The sequence below is a fragment of the Dermatophagoides farinae genome, chromosome 9 (genome assembly GCF_024713945.1).
Source record: "Dermatophagoides farinae isolate YC_2012a chromosome 9, ASM2471394v1, whole genome shotgun sequence".
NCBI lineage: Eukaryota > Metazoa > Arthropoda > Arachnida > Sarcoptiformes > Pyroglyphidae > Dermatophagoides > Dermatophagoides farinae.
The window spans coordinates 224,572-243,965 of NC_134685.1; the positions used below are offsets into that span (position 1 = coordinate 224,572).

Below are 19,394 nucleotides of genomic sequence, written 5' to 3' on the forward strand. Positions count from 1 at the left end.
AATCAATTCTTACTTTCTTCGTGGTGTGTTGTAATCAGTCAATGGTGATCAATCATTTTCCATCATCAGTTTTTTTTTATTATATTCATCTAAATGAACTTGATTTGATTCGATTTGATTTTTTTTTTGATACGCCAAAAAAATCAACACACACACAATCGATGCAATCGATTCTTCATCCACAACGATGATGATGATATGTCTGTTGATTTATTAAAAAAAACGAATCTTTTGATTGTTATCAAAAGAAAAATTTCAACGAAAATTGATGATGATAAAGTTGTGCTTATGATTTGAAATTAGTTTTTTTTTTGGAACAATGACACGTCATATGTGAAGTTGACATCCGATTCGCACACAAAAAAACATTTGAATTTTGTTTTTTCGCTCCATTTTATTGTTTATATCGAGTGAGTGAGTGGTGATCATCATCATCATCGTGATTGAGTTTAATTTTGTAGTTCCGAAAAAATTTCCTGATGATGATGATGATGATATATCATGCTAATCAATGTGGTACGCAACTATATTATCATATTGCAGTCATTTTTTTTTCTCTCGTGGTAAATTATCCTAATCATCATAGTTGATTGATCAATATTGTTGTTGTTGTTCTTGTTGTTTTTTTTTGTAATTTTTTTTTGTATCAAGAATTCAAAGCCAACGCCCAATGATTATCGGTGAATGAGACAATGATTTTCAATATAATGGTTGTCTCAAAAAATATTTGATTGAACCTACTACCGTGATTTGTGAGACATTTTTTTGGAATTTTTTCTTTTTGCTTCAATTTTTTTCAAATCTCCATTTGTGTTCATTTGTTTTCTGTGGTTGTTTTCTTTTGCCCGGTAATGTTATCATGTTTATCATACAAAAACAGCAACAACAACAACAACAACTATGGGAGGAATATGATTATCAAAATGTTGATGATGTTGATGATGACATTATTGTTGAACAATGTCAATGTTTAAATAGAATTTCAATCAAAACAACAACAACAAAGATGCCGATAACATTGTCATCGGTAAGAATGATGATGATGATGATGAAAACGAATAAAGAACGAATAAAAATGACGACAACCACGATGCTACTGAAATGTATTTTCAATTGTTTTCCACTTGATCATGATGATGGCTTCCACCATCATCATCATCATACTGTCGTTAAATGTAAGTTTTATGTTTTAAATTTTCAAATTTAAATCCAAAACACAAAAAAAACAATGTTCCATTTGAGAAACAATGATGTTTTTTGATTCGATTTTTTCTTTTTTCTTTATTTGATTTTTTTTTTTTTTTTTTGGTATCGTACGTGCTTTTGGAACCCTTTTTTTAAATATCGTAGATTAGTGTGTGTGTGTGTATTGATTTAAGATTGTTGTTTTTTTGGCAAGATATGGAATCCATTTTCCGTAGTAGACTAGACGAGAATAGTGGAAGTAGTAGTAGGTCATAGTTTCGAGTCAATTTTCCGATTCGCTATAGTAGTGTAGTGACTACATTAATTCAAAGTCAATTAGTTAGAAAGCTTGCCTTTAATTTTTTTTTTTTTTTTTTTTTTGATTGAAATTGCTCTAATTGCCATAGATATTTATACATTTGAGAATGAGAGAGGGGGAGAGAGAGAGATAGACAAACATTTGACAAAAGTGAAAAGTGTAGAATCATGAAAATGGATCCATTCATTTAATAGGAAGCCAAGAGTGTTAATTTGGTTCATCATTTATTTTGATTTTATTCTTTTCTTTTTTTCTTTCCCATAAATTTGTGACAACAGATTTTAAACAAAGAACGTTTCCACTGATGATGATGATGATGTTATACACACAAATGATACTTTTATCATCATTGCAACAATCAGTGATGGCATCAATAATCGAAAATAATGAACAACAACAACAACAACAATCGCTACAATCATCGTCATCATCATCTCAACAACTGCAATTACTATCACCGATATTTATTGATGAACCACCAGCAAGAATGTTGTTTTCCAATTCTACAGGTACAGTTATATCATGTTCAGCTACATCATCAATATCACCAGTGAAAATATGGTGGATCAATGCAGATAATCAAGCAATTGTTCAGGAAATAACCGGTATACGTTATGTACGTCCAAATGGACAATTAGTATTTCCGCCCTTTGCCTTGGATCAATATCGACAAGATGTCCATTCAACGGTCAGTGTTTATCATTGTTTTTTTTGTATTGTTTTTAAAAATTTTCATTTCACTTCTTTTTTCAATACACAGACATATCGATGTATGGCAAGTAATACATTTGCAACGATTAGAAGTCGAGATTGTCAACTAAGGGCGGGTAAGTCAAGTTTCTTTCTATTTTTCGCTTCGATAAATCAAATGATGATGATGATGACTTGTATATATCAAAGATTCTAAGAGTGAAAGAGAGAGAGGCTGAATTTTTTTTATATATTTCTTTTGGCTGATGACATTTTTTTTGAGAAAAACCTATACTGCCATATATTTCGAATGTCTCCTGTGAGATATATGCATTTTAGTGTGTGTGTGTGTTCAATGTGTTGTCCATTTTTTCTTTTCATTTCATGTTCCATTCACTGGATAGATGGATGAATAGCCATTTTGATTTCACCAACTTTGTCTGATGATGATTTACCATTATTATATGGATAAAGCTCACTATATTTGGATCCAGATTCCCCTTTGGGACCTAGTGGAAGAAGAAACATTACTGCATTATATTATTAATGCAATAGGTTTTGTAAACTAGAAAGAAATAAAATAAAATAAAAAAAAATAATAATATTTAATCGTCATATCATCATCATCATCATCACCATCCATCAATAAAGTAATGCACTCAACTACTATACTCCATGTCCACTTATATAACAACAACAATAACAACACTGGACATATATGTGGTGAATGTTGAGAAAATTTCCATAAATATTTTTTTAGCAAGAATTGATCAGCTATATAGACATTAAAATAGAGAGCGAAAGACATTTATCAGTTTCAAAGAATATTTCTGGCAACAAGAATATTGTCTCATTTTCCAAATCTATTGGCAATTGAATTTAATTTCATTTTTCTCCATTCCTCTTTTTTGGATTCAAATATGGAAAATGAATGGAATTGAATGAATGAAAATGGAAAATTTTTTTTTTTTTTGTCGGCTTGTTTTGGTTGACAATAAATTTTTTCTTTCGTTTTTCAAAATGAATAACAATGACAATATCATATCACATTATCAAGTGAATAAGAGAATTTTGAATTGAACATAAAAAAAATGTTGTGAATAAATAATAAGTACAGTGTTAATGTGTGACCGATGTATTTCATTTTTTTTTACATTCTTCGAAAGTATTTGAGTGAAAAGACAACAATCCGGCAATGAATAATGGACATTTATTTTCATTGTAAAATAAAAAAAAAACAGACGCTCATCATTGCTGATGACAATGTCATCTTATATATGACGATGGTGGTGAATGTCTTAGATTCATCAAACTGAAGAATGATTTTATTGGCTAAATCATTTTACATAGATAGTAGATAGATAAGTAAGTAGTGTGAAGTTTTTCGCTACCATCATTCATTCATTCAATTTGGTCTGTTTTTTTCCTTTTTTTCCTTCTTTCTTTTGCTAACAATATTCATTCGATTTTTTTTTTATTATTATATTTTAACCATTGAAATTGTATTGTTTGGTCGATGATGATGATGATGATGGTTGTTGGCAGTAGAGTAGAGTAGTGTTGTTTCAAAATGTATACAATACAGATTTTTCAACATTCATTCATAATGTTCGTAAATAGTATATGTCTTGGAAAGATTCTTTTTTTGGTTTCAATTTTCATTTCATTCTTTTCTTCAATTCTTCTTTCTCTTTTTTTTCATTATTCTGAAATTCTGATTCTCATTCAATTTCATTTGGAGTTTTTACTTTCTTTTTTTTTTTTTTATTATTACTACTATTTTTTTTTGTTGCAAAAGACGAAAATAAATTGATGAGTGATCATCATCATCATCATCATCACCAAGTGTATATCTCTTGTACAATAAAATTGAATGAATAAAGGCAACAAACAAAGAACCAACGAACCAACATTGGATGTCATGTGTGTTTCAGAAACATCATTTATCTTTTTTTTCGGAGAAAAAAATATTTTTCATTTTCATTTTATTTTTATTTTTTTTTCGCTTGTTGAAACTTGACAAACTTTTTTTTCATTCACAAATGAACAGTCAATGATTTTGTCTTTGTCTTGTTCGTTGTTGTCGATATTCACACAATGGACAATGTTCATTCATTTGATGATCATTTTTGAATTAATGAATCAGTGTGTGTGTGTGGTTATCATTTAAACTATAATAATAATTTCATCATTGATTAATTGATTGATTGATTGACCAATCAATAGCTGATTAGATTATGATGATGATGATAAGATGCTTGTTACATATACATTGATCATATAATTATTGCATAAAAATTGTCCACAGACATACACAAAACTTTTTGAATATTTTCTCTCTTTCCATTCATTCATTCATTTTATTCTGGTTCATTTTTCTTCATCATCTCATTCACTACATTGTTAATAATAAAATAGTCTGGGTTGTTTTGTTTGAAAACAAAAATTTTTTTTTTCCAAAAAAATAAAATGTGAATATAGTTAGTTACAAAGAGAGAATGAAAATGAATTGTGAATAACCGTTTTTTTTTGTCCGGTTTTTCAGAGTTTTGTCGTCGGTTGTTGTTGTTGTTGTTCATTACAACATTCAACGATGATGATCCGAGTTTTATTTTCGGTCGTTGTGTTGTCGTCGTCGTCATTGTTGTTGTTGTTGTTGTTGTTGTTGGTACCATTTTTGAATCAACTCTTTTTTTGAATTGAATGTAGTGAAAATTGTCATGATCATCATGATGAGAATGATGACAATGAATGGGTAATGTTCATTCTTCATTTATTTTCATTTCATTTTTTTTTTCATTGTTCATTTTTTTGTTGTTGGTGGAAAAGTTTTTCAAACTTTAAAATAGATATATGTTTTGTTGGTTCTCTTTTTGAACACAGATGAATGGGCTTCACTGCCTTAATTTTTTTTTATATTTCGATCCTGATGTTGTTGTGAAGAAAAAATTTTCAGATTTTTTTTTTCTAAAGATGTCCATTGTGTATTATCAGGTTTCTTCCCCCAGGTTAGACATTGAAAAACTTTTTTTTTCTTCTATAGACTATAGTCAACAGAATTTGTCCATAATCCACATGTGATAATTGAATTAAACTAATAATTTCCAGAATATGGAATCACAAACAGACGAATGTGTCATTGATTTTTATTTATTGTTTGTTTTGGGAAAAGCAGATTTTCATCATAAAGTTTTTCATCTTTTCCATTCTTTTTTCACAGTTGTTGTTGTGGTTTTAATTCAATCTAATTAATTACCGAATCGAACAATCCTCTCGTTTTTGTTGTTGTTGTTGTTGTTGTTGCGCTCATTCATTACAAGATTATGAGTTTAGTTTGTTGGTTCAAGTTTTTTTTTGCTGTTCCATCCGTATTTAACACATTGATGACGATAATAATCGCCTACAACATACACACATGGTGCAATTATATTGATAAGATTTTTTTTTCCTTTTGGATTCATATCCGATTTGCCAGAAGAAAGAAAGAAAAAAATTAATGAAAAAATGACCAATCAAAAGCGCAACATCTTTGAAGAAAAACTTTTTTTTTCACTACCCAAAATATAAACAAGTGAATCAGATGATAAGAAAGGAAAAAAATTCTTAAGCAGCTTTTCTGATGATGAAAATATCGTTTGAAAAAAAAGCTTAACTCATTTGGACCGCGCCCATAAATGAATGAATTCACATTTTTTTTTCTCTGTTGATAATTGCTAATAACCATTATGGATGATGATGATAATAACCAGTAACCAGTACACAGTAGTTGTAGTAGGAGCAGCTTACCAATTATATCACCATTTTCGGTATTTATTGGATCTAATACTTTCGTTTTTTTTTATCTTTGGATTTTCCAAAGACCATTGTCCATATGTGTGATTAGAATGTTCTACAGTGAAATGTTATTATTTATTATCAATTGTTTCAAACTATGAAATTACTATTCTGTTTTCCATCATTTATTTTTGTTTCATTTTTTTTTTGAGTAATAATAACCGTGTTTACTGTGCATGTGTATGTGGTCGGGTATTATGTTTTTCTTTATAGAATATCGATTCCTGGGATATATTTCGGATTCATTTGGTCTAATGGACTGACCAGAAAATATAATAATGGTTGTTCAAGTTAACCACCATAACGGGAAAAAAAGATTTTGGTCATTTCATCTTGTTTTTGAAGATGTGGCATCATCTTTGAATAAAATGGACTCTTTGAAGTCGAATTTTTTTTTGTTTTGTTTGTTTCTCGGTTGGTGTAATTAGTTATTTGTTGTTTTTTTTACCCTGTTAATAATGATAATAATATGTAATCAAAGAATGAGATTTTTGTTCAACTTGACTAGATAATAAATTAGATGTAAGAGATTGTAACTGGAAAAAAAAGTATTCGTACATCTGTCAGGGCCATATCTTTGTTTCTCTGTGTATCCGTGTAGCCAATCAATTGTTTCAAGATTTGAAATTGATTTTTTTTTCTGGGTGGTTCTTTCGATTTCATTCAAAAGAATAAATCAAAAGAAAACAATTAATTAATACTTTTTTTTCTGTCGGTTGGTTTATAGGCGAAATTCTTCATTGCTTAGTTTAGTTTGCAACCATTTTTTTTTCTAATCATCATCATCATTGAAGATAGCTGAGTGAAATTTTTTTTTATATATATCAAATAATGAAACATGATAATTAAACATCATCATCATTGTTTGCAAACCAACAGTCAACCCTTCTATATTCATTGGTGAATACTGATGTGATTCATTAGTCGTGATATACAGATTCTGTCTCTATTTATAGGGAAAAAAAACTCATTGAAAACAAAAATAACATCGATAATGTTTTTTTTTTTGCCTGAAAAAAACAACAACAAACTGATCGATAAAGCAGTTTCTGGAATGTTGCCCAGAAAAAAAAATTTCTCTCTGCTGATTTCGAAGGAACTCATTTTTATTCGGAGACAATATATATGCATGGATGATGCGACTATGTATGCCGGGCGACAAACAAAAATAAAAAATCAACAACAAAATGATGGAAAATTCAGAAGTGCGTCATCATCATCATCATCCATTTTTTCCATTGTTTTTTTTAAGTTAATAATTTTTCATCATTTCGTTTCGTTTCACACTTAACGATCAACACTCATTGAGTTAATGGGTGGTGTTCCAATTGGAACCAGTAGTAGTAGTAGTAGTTGTAGTAGTGTGAAAAAAAATCACGATCGAATGCTTTTTTAATGCAGAATTTTTTTTTCTCGGAAAATTTCTTTTGGAACAAAAATGAATTTAATCCGATTGATAATTTTGGGCAGAAGAGAGAATTCTCGGATGTCATTGATTTTTTTGGTATAGATTTTCATTTTTTTTCTTTCTTTCTGGAATGATGCCCATTTTTATTCATTGATAATTATTCAGTGTGTGTGTGTGTGTGTGGATATGTTTGTTTTAGCGGTGGTACGCCCATTATCATTTTTTTTCACACCTTTTTGCCAATCTCTCACTCTCTCGATTGTTTGATGCATGAATGAATCCTGTTTTTTGTTTTTTGTTTTTGTTTTTCGAATATTCAAATCAGATTAGCAAAGAAAAAAAGATTGTTTTTTCTTCACTGTTCATTTTTTTTTGTTTGTTTTGTTTTGTTTTTTTTTGCGACAAACGAAACATATAAATCGGCTTATCGATAGATGGATTTTTTTTTTCTTGATCAAATCATATTTTTAGTTTTTGGATCTATCGAATTTGGCGTTGTTTGTTGTTACCATTTTTTTTTCATTTCATTCTTTTTTCTTTTGGCTTCAGGCACCATTTAAAACCAATCTATCGATCGATTGTTGAAATGTTTGCTTTGAATGTAAAATGAAAGAAATATAGACATCAAACACACACACACATTGAGACAGACAGAAAAGTTATAGTGTTTAGACTAAATGTAAATATTGAGAATGGCAAAGACTGTGTTTAGGTAATTTTTCATTTCATTTTCATTTTATCATTGCATAGCATCATGGATTGTCGTTGTTGTTGATGAAATTGATTTCTTGAATCTTGGTTGAATGATTTTTTTTTTATTTTTTTGATGGAATTAATTAACAATCAATTATTCTTTCAATCTCAATAGTCAAATGATTGAAAATACTGCTGTAGTTGGTTGTTGCAAATGTAAATGTTTGCACACACACACACACACACACACCAATCCCTTTTTTTGATGATCGAAAAATCCAAAATTTTTCAATTATCTTGACTATTTTTCAATCTTTGCAAATTTTTTCGCTTTTCTTTGCAAAAAAAAAATAGAATTCTTCTCTGTCATTTCATATAATAAATGGAAACATTTTGAAATTGGAAATCTGTAGAATATTCCTGTTTTTGGTATGTCAATATTCGAAATATTAGAAATTTTTTTTTTTTTAATATACAAGACAAGATTCTAGTCATTCTCTTTCATTGAATGCGAAATGATGATTCGAAAATCAAATATAACGAGAGCGAGAGAGAAAGAGAACAAAGCATCACTATCAATAATAATAAAATAAAACAAGTAAATAGCTACTATTGCGAATCGGTGATTTTTCAGTACTACAGTTTTTTTTTGACCAGAAAAATCATCATCATTTGTTTCACACTATTGTATGTGGCAAACGAAAAGATAGAAATAGAAAAAAAATCTGAAACTTGCCTCGAGCTAATCAAATGAAATGATGATGATGATGATGATTTATCAAGAAAGAAAAAAAAAATAGCAAACCTATGCACATACAGCCAGATAGACTATCATCATTTAACCATTTGTCGTCGTCCGTAGCTCATTATATTCCATTTTTTTCCTATTCAGTTCATAAATACAATGGTCATTATTTTTTTTGTTCATCATTTTATTCATGGGTTTCTGAAAATTGAATTTCAGAATTTTTTTTTTTCATCATTACATAACGTTAGTGTGTTTTTTTTTCATTTTTTCGTAGCACAGTTTTTTTTTTTTTTTTCTGATGATTCTGCCACGTTTAGCTATTTCTTATTAATGAAGTAGTAAGCATTTTTTCGGCTGTTGTTTCAGATCCAATTTCCAAGATGTACAACAACAACAACAACAATAGTAACGATCCACTGAAACGACGACGACGACAACATTAAATTAATCGATCGATTTGAAGTTTTTTTTTCATTTTCATTTTCGTTATTTTCTGTTGTTTTCTAATGTACGACATGCACACACACACACACTATTACAATTGATGTTAATTATGTGTTTGTGTGTGTGTTCTAGATGTTGTTGTTGACAATTATTTCTCATCATTAGTAAAAGAAAAAAGTTTTGTTTCATTTTCTTTACTTGCATTATTCTTGTTCGTTTTTCTTTATTTTTTTTATTTTTTTGATTGACATTGCTCATTGAGTTTTGTTTTTTAAGAAAATTCCTGTTTTTTTCAATTATGTCAATGGATGACTTCTCTATTGGTCATTTGGTTGTTGTTTGTTTGTGTTTTATCGACATTTATTATATGAACGAATATGACATGATAATAATCCATTGAATACCATTTAGTGATTGTGTGTGTGTAATCTTGCTTTTTTTGTGGATCCAAAATGAATGAATTGTTTACCCGATGTTGATGACGATGATTGCCGGTTTTTTTTTATCAAGTAGACGTTTTTTTTGTGGTTCAGTTTGATTTCCTGATGACCATAATAATAACCACAATAACCGAGATAAATGTATTTCATCATCCACATTCATTCATTCATTCATTGATGATGATGATGATGAGTTTGTTTCCGTTTCGTTGCTCACTTCATAAGGTGTTAATGTTTTCTGTTTGTTTGAAATCATAAACCAGATGATGATGATGGTGAAAAAAAATCTGTTTTTTTTCTGATGAAATGAAAGCAAAAACTTTTCATTGCCCATTTACACACATATAATCATTTATAATGGGTGATATTCATTTTTTGAATCTGATTTCAGATGCATCACTTGAAACAACAATCCATTCAACATAGAGAAAAGATAATCTCTTTGTATGTTTGTTTGTTGGGCGTGTGTGGGTGTTTTATTTTTCTTTTGAATGATACTTGTGTATGTGTGTGTTGCTGATAATGGTTGGATGATTATTCAGTGTGTTCTATTTGGTTGTTTGGTTGATGGTTTGTCCATCCATTTTCATTCGACAATGAAATTAGACATAATAATACAAATACAAATAGTAATAGTAATAATTTGCCTGAATGAATCCATATTTTTTTTTTTGTTGTTATTATTATTATTATTTGACTCTCATTTTCCATTTATTAGATAGAAAGATATTTGAGTAGAATGACCACTAAGAATGTTGAGATGGACAAAAGCATCAAAAAAAAAAAAAAAAAATTCCATCATCATCATCATATGTAATGTATATAAGATGTTGATGGACAATGAAATGAATGGAACATGAAACATTCCAAATGGTCACACAGTGGTTTTTGTCTAATGATTTGTTTTTGTATAATATAATTGCAAAAGAAATCTGTAGAAAATCAAAGCCATTTTCTCATATGATGGGCAGCATCAGTGTTATTATGGATGATTTTTTTTCTCTTTTCTTTTTCAATTTTTTCATGATTCGAGTGTTTTGTTTGTTGAACTGAATTTTTATTTAATGATTGAATCGCACATGTTGTTATATTTATATAGAGCAAATACATAATTCAAATGGATGATGATGATGATCATCATGTTTAATTACCACACTTGTTTATGGTTATTTGATTGGATTACTTTATTCCTACCATTAAGAGTTAGAGAGTTTTTCTCATTGATAGACAGCAGATGATGATTATGATGATGATGAGATGAGTGAAAATTCAATTTTTAACACCTGCTACTCACTTGAATAATTTTTTTTCTACTGATGGTTGATAGATGGAACAAATTTTGAAAATCAAATTGACCATTGTATATATCATTGGTAGATTTTGATGATGTATAATTATTATCATCATTATCGTTGTTGTTGTTGTTGTTTTCCATTTTGCAATGGACATGTTATGTATGTTTGTGCATTCTGTTTTGATTATGGAAATATTGAACAGTAATTTTATGAAATTGTAATTGTTGTTGTTATTGTTATTGTTATACAATGTATAATCTAGTCGAGTGATGGAAAAACAAAACAAAACAGTCTACTACTGAGTTGAACAATTTGATTCAGAGTGATGTACCCAAAAGAAGGAAAAACTAACTAACCAAATGAGAGTTGTTGTTGTTGTTGTTGTTGTGGATTCCATGTTTGTGGTCATATTGGAGTATTTTGTTTTCTAGGCCAATTTCTAGATTCTTGATATTCTGACTTTGTCGTTTTTATTCGTTCTGTTGTTGTTGTTGTTGTTACTATTCCAGTATTTTTTTTTCTTTTGATATGATCTCAATTATTATAGCCAATTCGTGTCTGTATGTGTGTTTTGGATCATTTACTTTGATTTGTTTTTTTTGCTTTTCTTTTATTTCTCTATGATGCTTGATGTTTGTATGCTGTGTGTGTGTGTGTGTGCATGAGTGTGTTTGTGACCGATTTGGTTTTCATGTTTTTTTTTCTCTTTTTTTAAGTTAGTTTAGTGTATCGAGCACGTACTAATTGAAGTTAATTAAGCGTATATTATAATTGTATATTTTTTTTTGTTTGTTTGTTTCTGATTTGAGTATTTTTTTTCTGACCATTTCACTATACTATACTGGTCATGTGAGCAGTGGTTCCATGATGTTCAGTAATTTTGATTTCCAGAATCACAATAATAATGAAAAAGAATGAAAAACATTATTCAGATGGAAAGCCCTGAAGCGAAAAAAATCATTTTGTTAGATATGAATCACGTTTATCAAAGAAAATAATAATTTGAAGTTTTGAGGACTGATCATCATTGATGAAGAGATTTGATTAATTATTATCAATCAAATGATGTGAGAATTTGAAACACTTGAAAATTAATCATCAAGGAAATTGCATGAAAGCGAAAAAAAACCCGGAACCAATTCCTATATTTATGGTGTGTTTTTAGTGAGTGTGTGTGTAATATATGTAATGAAAAATTATTATCATTTTTATTATTATTATTAAGTTTACCCGAAAAAAAAACCAACAACACAATCCTGTTTATGTGTGTGTTTTTTGAAGCAAAAAATTAGCTTACGGTAATATAGACAATGATGATGATGATGATAATAACACGAAAGCAAGCAAGTAAAGTAGCCAAAAAAGAAAATTAATAGTAAAAAAAACTGACTGAGAAAAACTGTCATCACACACACACACACACACACATAGTAAATATATATGTATGGACACGCCAACCAACCATGTTTCTAGATTATAAATAGTCTGTGTGTGTGTGTATTTTCATTTTTTTTTTCTTTCTTTCTTATAGGACATAAAATGATGATGATGATGACAATCAAACTACTGCTGTTTGGTTGGTAAATGGGCTAAAGATGATGATGATGATGACTGTGAAGATGAAAAAGAAATGTGAAAGAAAATTGTTAATTTACTAAGTGTACGCTTTGTGTATAGAGAAAAAAAAAAGAATTGAATAAAGAAAAAACTACAGAGACAACAACAACAACAACAACAACAGTTCTCTCTCTTAAATGACATTAGATTATTATGAAATATTGTTATGATTTTAATGATGGCGCGAAGGGTTCAGAAAAGCAATTCAAAAATGATGCATTCAAAAAAAAAAAAAAAAAAAAATAAATCCTACGACGACGATGAATGACTCGGTGTGTGTGCATGTGTTTATATTTCAAGAATTTCAATCATTTTTTTCAACCTTTTTAATTACGGAACCAAAAAAAACAAAAAACAAAACAAAAACGGAAAAACCGATTCTTTTAAGCATCCACAAATGTGTTCTGTGTGTGTGTGTGTGTGTGTGTGTGTAAATAGTAATGGCAGAGATTTTTTTTCTGTTGAATTTGCGTTAATTTAATATTTAAATTTCATTTGCAAAGTTTTTTCTCTCTTTCTCCCTTAGTCTTGGTATGTTGTTTTTTTTTGGAAGTGAAATGCAATGGGTTTGGAAAATTATTGAATAAAATTCACTTTATTTTCTGAATCCGTGAAAAAAAAACTAACAAATTTTAAAAATAGACAAGAATTTTCTGTTTTTTTTTTTGCTTTTCGCGTAGCAAAAAGTTATAATTATTATTGTTTGAATTGTGGAGATATAGATAGAGATAGACGAAAAAAACGTGATTCCAAATGTTAACTGTTATCCGGTTTTCATTTTTGCAATTTCAAATGTTCCAAAAAATTTTTTTTTTCAACTAATAATTATTCACTCGTTTTTTTTCTCTATTCCTATGGTGTTCATTTGCATATTTTTTTTTTTTTGGTCGGAACATTCGAAACATTGTGTTTTGGTCATCATCAACAACACAATAACAACAGTGGTACATCAATCATTCAAACTACAAGTTTATGATGAATTTGTGATCAAAGAAAATATGGCCATCATGCGTTGTCATATACCATCAATTGTACGCGATTATGTACGTATTGTTGCATGGCTTCGTGATGATCATATATTGGTTACAGCCAGCCATAATCCACGTAAGTTGATTTTCATTTTTTTTTTTTCTTTATTTTTTCAAATATATCCATATAATGCATGTGCATATAACCCTTTAGCTTGTGTGCGATATAATAACCACATGAACTCGGTTGTCAGTTATGATTATGAGGAAAATTATTCATCATTTTTTTTTGTTGTTGTTGTTTTCACTGTTTTCATATTCCAGATTTATTTATTCTCTTGAATTCACTGTGTCATGTACTGCCACCACCGGGTTAACATCACACCATCCTCATGATGATCATTCATCATCATTATGTAACATATATAAAACAGTGAAGAGGAATCAGAAACATTTTTTTTTCTCTCTCTCTCTGTGTTGTATTCATTGAAAATTGAATTGAATTTGAATCGAAAAACAAACAAACATGGCGTCATGATGAATTCTTGTTTTAATGAATGGAAAAAAATGAAATTCCAATAATAAACATAGGAATGAATGAAATGAGAATTTTGAGCTTTATATATGGTCATTATTATGAGATTTTTTTTTCTCAAAAAATAAAAATTTCTTTCATACTTGGGTCCCATTATCATTATCATCATCATTATTATTAAGAAGGTATGTTTTAGTGTTTTAAAAACAGAAAAATGGACATACTTTCACTGAGTGAATGTGTGTGTGTGTGTGTCTGTGTGTTCACTTTCTTAATTGATTTGGCCTTTTTGTGACAATTTACGCTTTTCACAACAACAACCGAAAAAGAAAAAACATTTTGATTCTTTTTGTTGTTGTTGTTGTTGTTGTTGTTTGAAGCTGAAGAAATGCCTTCTTTTTATTATTCTCAATTTTTGTTAAATTAAAAGTGAACATTTCTATAATGTGAAAATCAATCAACCAGACAATAATGTAGTGGTATGATTCAAAGAAAAAAAAATAAAATTCCTACACTCAGAATGAGAGAAAGACGAATATCTCAAATGTTCCAGAATGGTCATCATCTTTTTTTTCACAATTTTCATTTGAAAAATTCTATTTCGAAATTCTTTCTTTATTCACAATGTGTATAATGTAATATAATGGTGGTGTTGATTTCTTTCTGGTTTCAGATTCTCCATTATTATTGAATTTTGATTTTTTTTTGTTGGTTTTCGTTTCTGTGTTAATGCTTTTTATTACACACTCTGAATACACAGAAACCGAGGTCAGTTATGGTGTTTTTTTTTTCGTAGTAGTATTCTAGCCCCTTGAGCTATTTGGTTTTTTTTATTATTTCCATTTACTTGAAATGAATTCGTTGCAAAAATTAAACGCTCTGAATTTCCTGTTTATTTTAATCGCTTGTTGGTTTTTGTTTGTTTCGTTGATGGAAATGGAAACACTTTTTTTCCCAACATCATCATCATTTGATTCCGGAATCCATTTACCATCGCCACAATGATCATTTTGTTGACATTGGCCAATAATAATTCCGATATTTATTTACAAGTCAATCGATCGATAATATTTAAAAAAAAGATATGTTTGATTGATATATCCATCCTGGTTGTGTTTATTTATTCATTTATCTAGTTTTTTTTGTCGATGTAATGATAATTGATTATTAAATTGGTCATAAGAGATTGACCACCAGAAAACGATTTTCCAATTGGCTTCATCAATTATTGATGTTATGATTGAAAACAAAAACAACATTCGTTTCTTTTTCTTCGATTCGAATTACATTTGAAATGGCGAAAAAAAAATTCAATTTCAAACATCAAAAACAAGACCAAAAACCAAAAAAAAAAAAAAATCTCACCACACGAGAATTTTATTTAATTTTTTTTTCTATAGCCCAAATCCTGATACTGATGTTGAACGAAAATCATACGATCATTATCACTAATGATGATGATGATGATGATGATGATGATGATGATGATAATGATGCTCATCATCAACATCAACACAGTTATTATTCATATCTTTATCAATGAATAAATTTCATTTTCCATTATATTCTATTCTGTTTTCAATACATTCGTTTGTCTCTCTATATGTGATTGTGTCTCATTTGAAATTTAATATATAATACAGAAATGGAAACAAACATTTGGTGTGCATTGAAAATAATATTAATATTAATCTAGGTTCTTTATTTGGCAAACAACCAGTTTACTTTTCTCTCTTTTGGTTTCTATAATATTTATTCATTCATTTATTTATTATTACATTTTTGCTTCAACTCTCTCGTTTTCTATTTTTTTTTTTTTTTTTTTTTTTTTTGGGTAGCACACTTTGGGGTAGTAAATAATAAATTTCTTTTTTTTTCTTCTTCTCTCAAATGTCTTTATTACGTATATGTATGTGTATGTGAATCTTTCTTTCACAGCACGAGACACAAACACATCGAAGGCACAGAAGCAAGTGAGATTTTCTTTTATATGGGTTTTACAATGGGAAAAATATTACAAAAACAAAAAAAAAACAAAAAATCAAATGACATTAAGCCACACACACACAGACACACACATCTATAAAGATATTCCCTTTTTCTTCTTGGTGTGTGTGTGTGTGTTTGCCCGAGACGAATGGATTCGGCAATTGTTTGAATTATTATAACAGAATATAAGAACTGTTGGTGTGTATATTATATATTAGCTTGTTGGTTTATTCATTTTCATTTTTGTTGATATTTAAAGATATGAAAATAATAATAATATTACTGAACTTGGAGCTTGGAAATCATGAAACTTTTGGTGTGAATTTTCTTTTTGTGTTGATTTTTTTTTGTTTTGTTTTGAAAAGTTTTTTTTCCCTTCACTCAGTCAGTGTGTTTTTCTTTTTTTTTTACTGTAATTCTCAGAAATGATAAAAAGTGATTTCATAATCATCATCGAATCACACACCCACATTTCTTGAACTCCACAATCAATGTTTGTTTGATGATGGTAGTAGTATAGGGTGTGTGTGTGTATGTGTATTTTTAATCATCAATTATCATTATATAACCATATAATACCAAACATCAGACTAATAGATAGCTTCTCACTACAAAAAAAAAAAAATATCGAGATTATTACCATTGACATTTCACATATATAGTGAATGTTACTGAGAGAGAAAAAAAAAATAGACAAACAACAAACATAGATTGATTGTCTTTGGTATGGAAAAAAAATATTCTGCTTTTGCCTTTTTTTCTTTCCTACACTTCCAGTGAACAGTAGTAGAGAAAATTTAAATGAATGAACATTGAATATATCACCCACTCATACACACTGGCACACTATGTCATTATGACAATTTTTTATTCTCTCTTTACATTGGCTCAGTATCATTATCAGTATATTTATCTTTTCTGTTGATGATGATGAAATATTCACATTCGTTGTTGACAATTTTTTTGTTTTTGTTTTGTTTTGTTTTTTCACATTCAACACTTTTATTTTTCTGATGGTTCTGTTATCGAGAAATTAATTCACATTACATATCAGTATATGTTTGTTTTAAAGTTTTTTTTTAAATTTATATTGATGACACACACACACAATTAATTAATGTTTGAGTTTGAATTTTCAATGATGATGATGATGATGATGAATTATGCAGGTAATCAAAAATGATATTTCAAAGTTTTTATTTTGTGCAATTCTCTATGTATGTATGGGTGTGTTTTGAATTTTTTGTTCTCTCTCTCTCTCTCTCTTGTCCATTAAAATTTGATTTTGATTACAAAGTTTTTCTCTCGTCATACAATTTATTGGATAATTGAGAGATATGGATGTCATGGGATTTCCTATGTTTATATCATATTTGATGATTGAAAATGCAATTTTAAACTTCACTTGAATCGATGGTCAACTCGAATAATCATTTGTTCATGATGGAATAGATAGAATGGCTGGTTTTCGCTACAATTTTCAAGTCAGGTCATGATTTAATGGCTTGAATATTTTATTTTCCTCTCGATGTTTATCATATCATAGATAAATCACAAAATATAAAAAATAGATAGATCCTACGTTTATTATTCTAATTGATTATTATTTGATTGAATGATTGTACGCATGCTTCAATGTTTTTCTGATGTTCATTTCATATGAAAAATAATTTACATTGATTTTCAAATGATAAACGATGAATCATTTCTTGTGTGTGTGTGTTAGTGCTACCCATGAGACTTGAAGCAACAACATCATAATCATCATCATCATGATCATCATCATCATTGGCTAATTCATTATTTGTTCATCATTATTGAATGAAGATGATGATAATATACGCCCACTTCAATGTTATGTTTAAGTGATTCATTCATTTATATTATATTATTATAGTTTTACTAGTTTTTACTAAATTCACTCTTGATGACAATGATGACAGAACTAGTGTGGTGTATGGTGGAATTCATTTCCCATAACGATTCTCATCATCATCATCATCATTCGATTGGTTTTTCGGTGATGACAATCAATTATTTATCATTTGACAACTTGCAACTACTTTGGATTTTTTTTTTGTTTGATTTGATGAAGAAAATTTTTTTTCATCACTAATTTATTGATGAATGAGAAAGTTGTTTGGGAATTTTTTTCCTGGAAACTTTCTTTTCTCCATTGATTTTCATCACTGATGATGGATGATTCAATTTTTAGAAAATTTTTTTTTTATTATTGTTTCCGAATTTATGGAATATTTTTTTTTCTTTTAAAGTACTTGATCCCTTTTTTTTCGATGAAGCATCTGCTTATTTTTATTGTTGTTGTTATCATCGATTACAACAACAACAACAACAACAACGGCAATAAAAGCCATCTGAGATTGGTCCATCATCATTATTATCAATGATGATGATAATGTCTTGATCATGTCGAATAATAACCAAAAAAACAAACCATGTTCATCATGTATGTCGAGAGAGTATGTCGTTGTGTTTTGAAACGTGATTGCCATACGAACATCCACATTCACATCATCATCATCATTGGTAGAAATTGAAAAGATACGCTAACAGACAATCTAAATTACCGTTGACCATTTTTTTTGGAGATAATTTTGCTCCCATTTTGTGTGTCCAGTGTGTTTGTCGCTGTAGTTGTGATTCTGAGTGAAAAATATTTATTTCATTGAAAAAAAATCTGGAAATTTTGGATTTTTTTTTTGCCGACTGAAAAAAAGTAATTCTTGAAAGTAAAGTTTTTTTTCGAAAAAAAAAAAACAAGAAAAAATCCCAAAAGCCGTCTTGGTTGTGTAAAAAATATCGCGAATTGAATTTCGAAATCTCTGATCGTTTGTTTTTTCTTTTCTGATTTGAATGCCAATACTTGATCCATTTTGATCCATCAAACAAAACAAACAGACACGATAATTAGATGATGGTGGCGTTAGTGGGTGGTTGGATGGATTTGGTTTGTGTGTGTTCATCATCATTATATTATTCATCCGAAAGTATCGGAAAAAAAATATTAACCGAAATTTGATCTTGTGTTCGCATGATAATATATTGAATGGGCAAAACACACCCAACCCAACCATTACATATATCCGAATGATACTGCCATTAACACAACAGCAACAACAATAGTGAAAAAAATACATTCATCACCCTACTGCTATTTCATGGCATTACATTGTTGAATATACCCGAAAGACGGATAGATCTCTTTCAT

The 19,394-nt window shown here is 28.9% G+C and overlaps 1 protein-coding gene across 1 annotated transcript in view; it reads left to right on the forward strand.

Moving 5' to 3' along the window:
* The first annotated feature begins 859 nt into the window (after positions 1-859).
* The window catches only part of LOC124497452 (cell adhesion molecule Dscam1), a 43,805-nt gene continuing 25,270 nt past the window's right edge, over positions 860-19,394 (forward strand). The window contains exons 1-4 of the mRNA XM_047061106.2: positions 860-1,175; positions 1,783-2,192; positions 2,265-2,331; positions 13,616-13,777. Of these exons, the coding sequence (XP_046917062.2) occupies positions 860-1,175; positions 1,783-2,192; positions 2,265-2,331; positions 13,616-13,777 (955 nt within the window). The remainder of the gene's footprint in view (positions 1,176-1,782; positions 2,193-2,264; positions 2,332-13,615; positions 13,778-19,394) is intronic.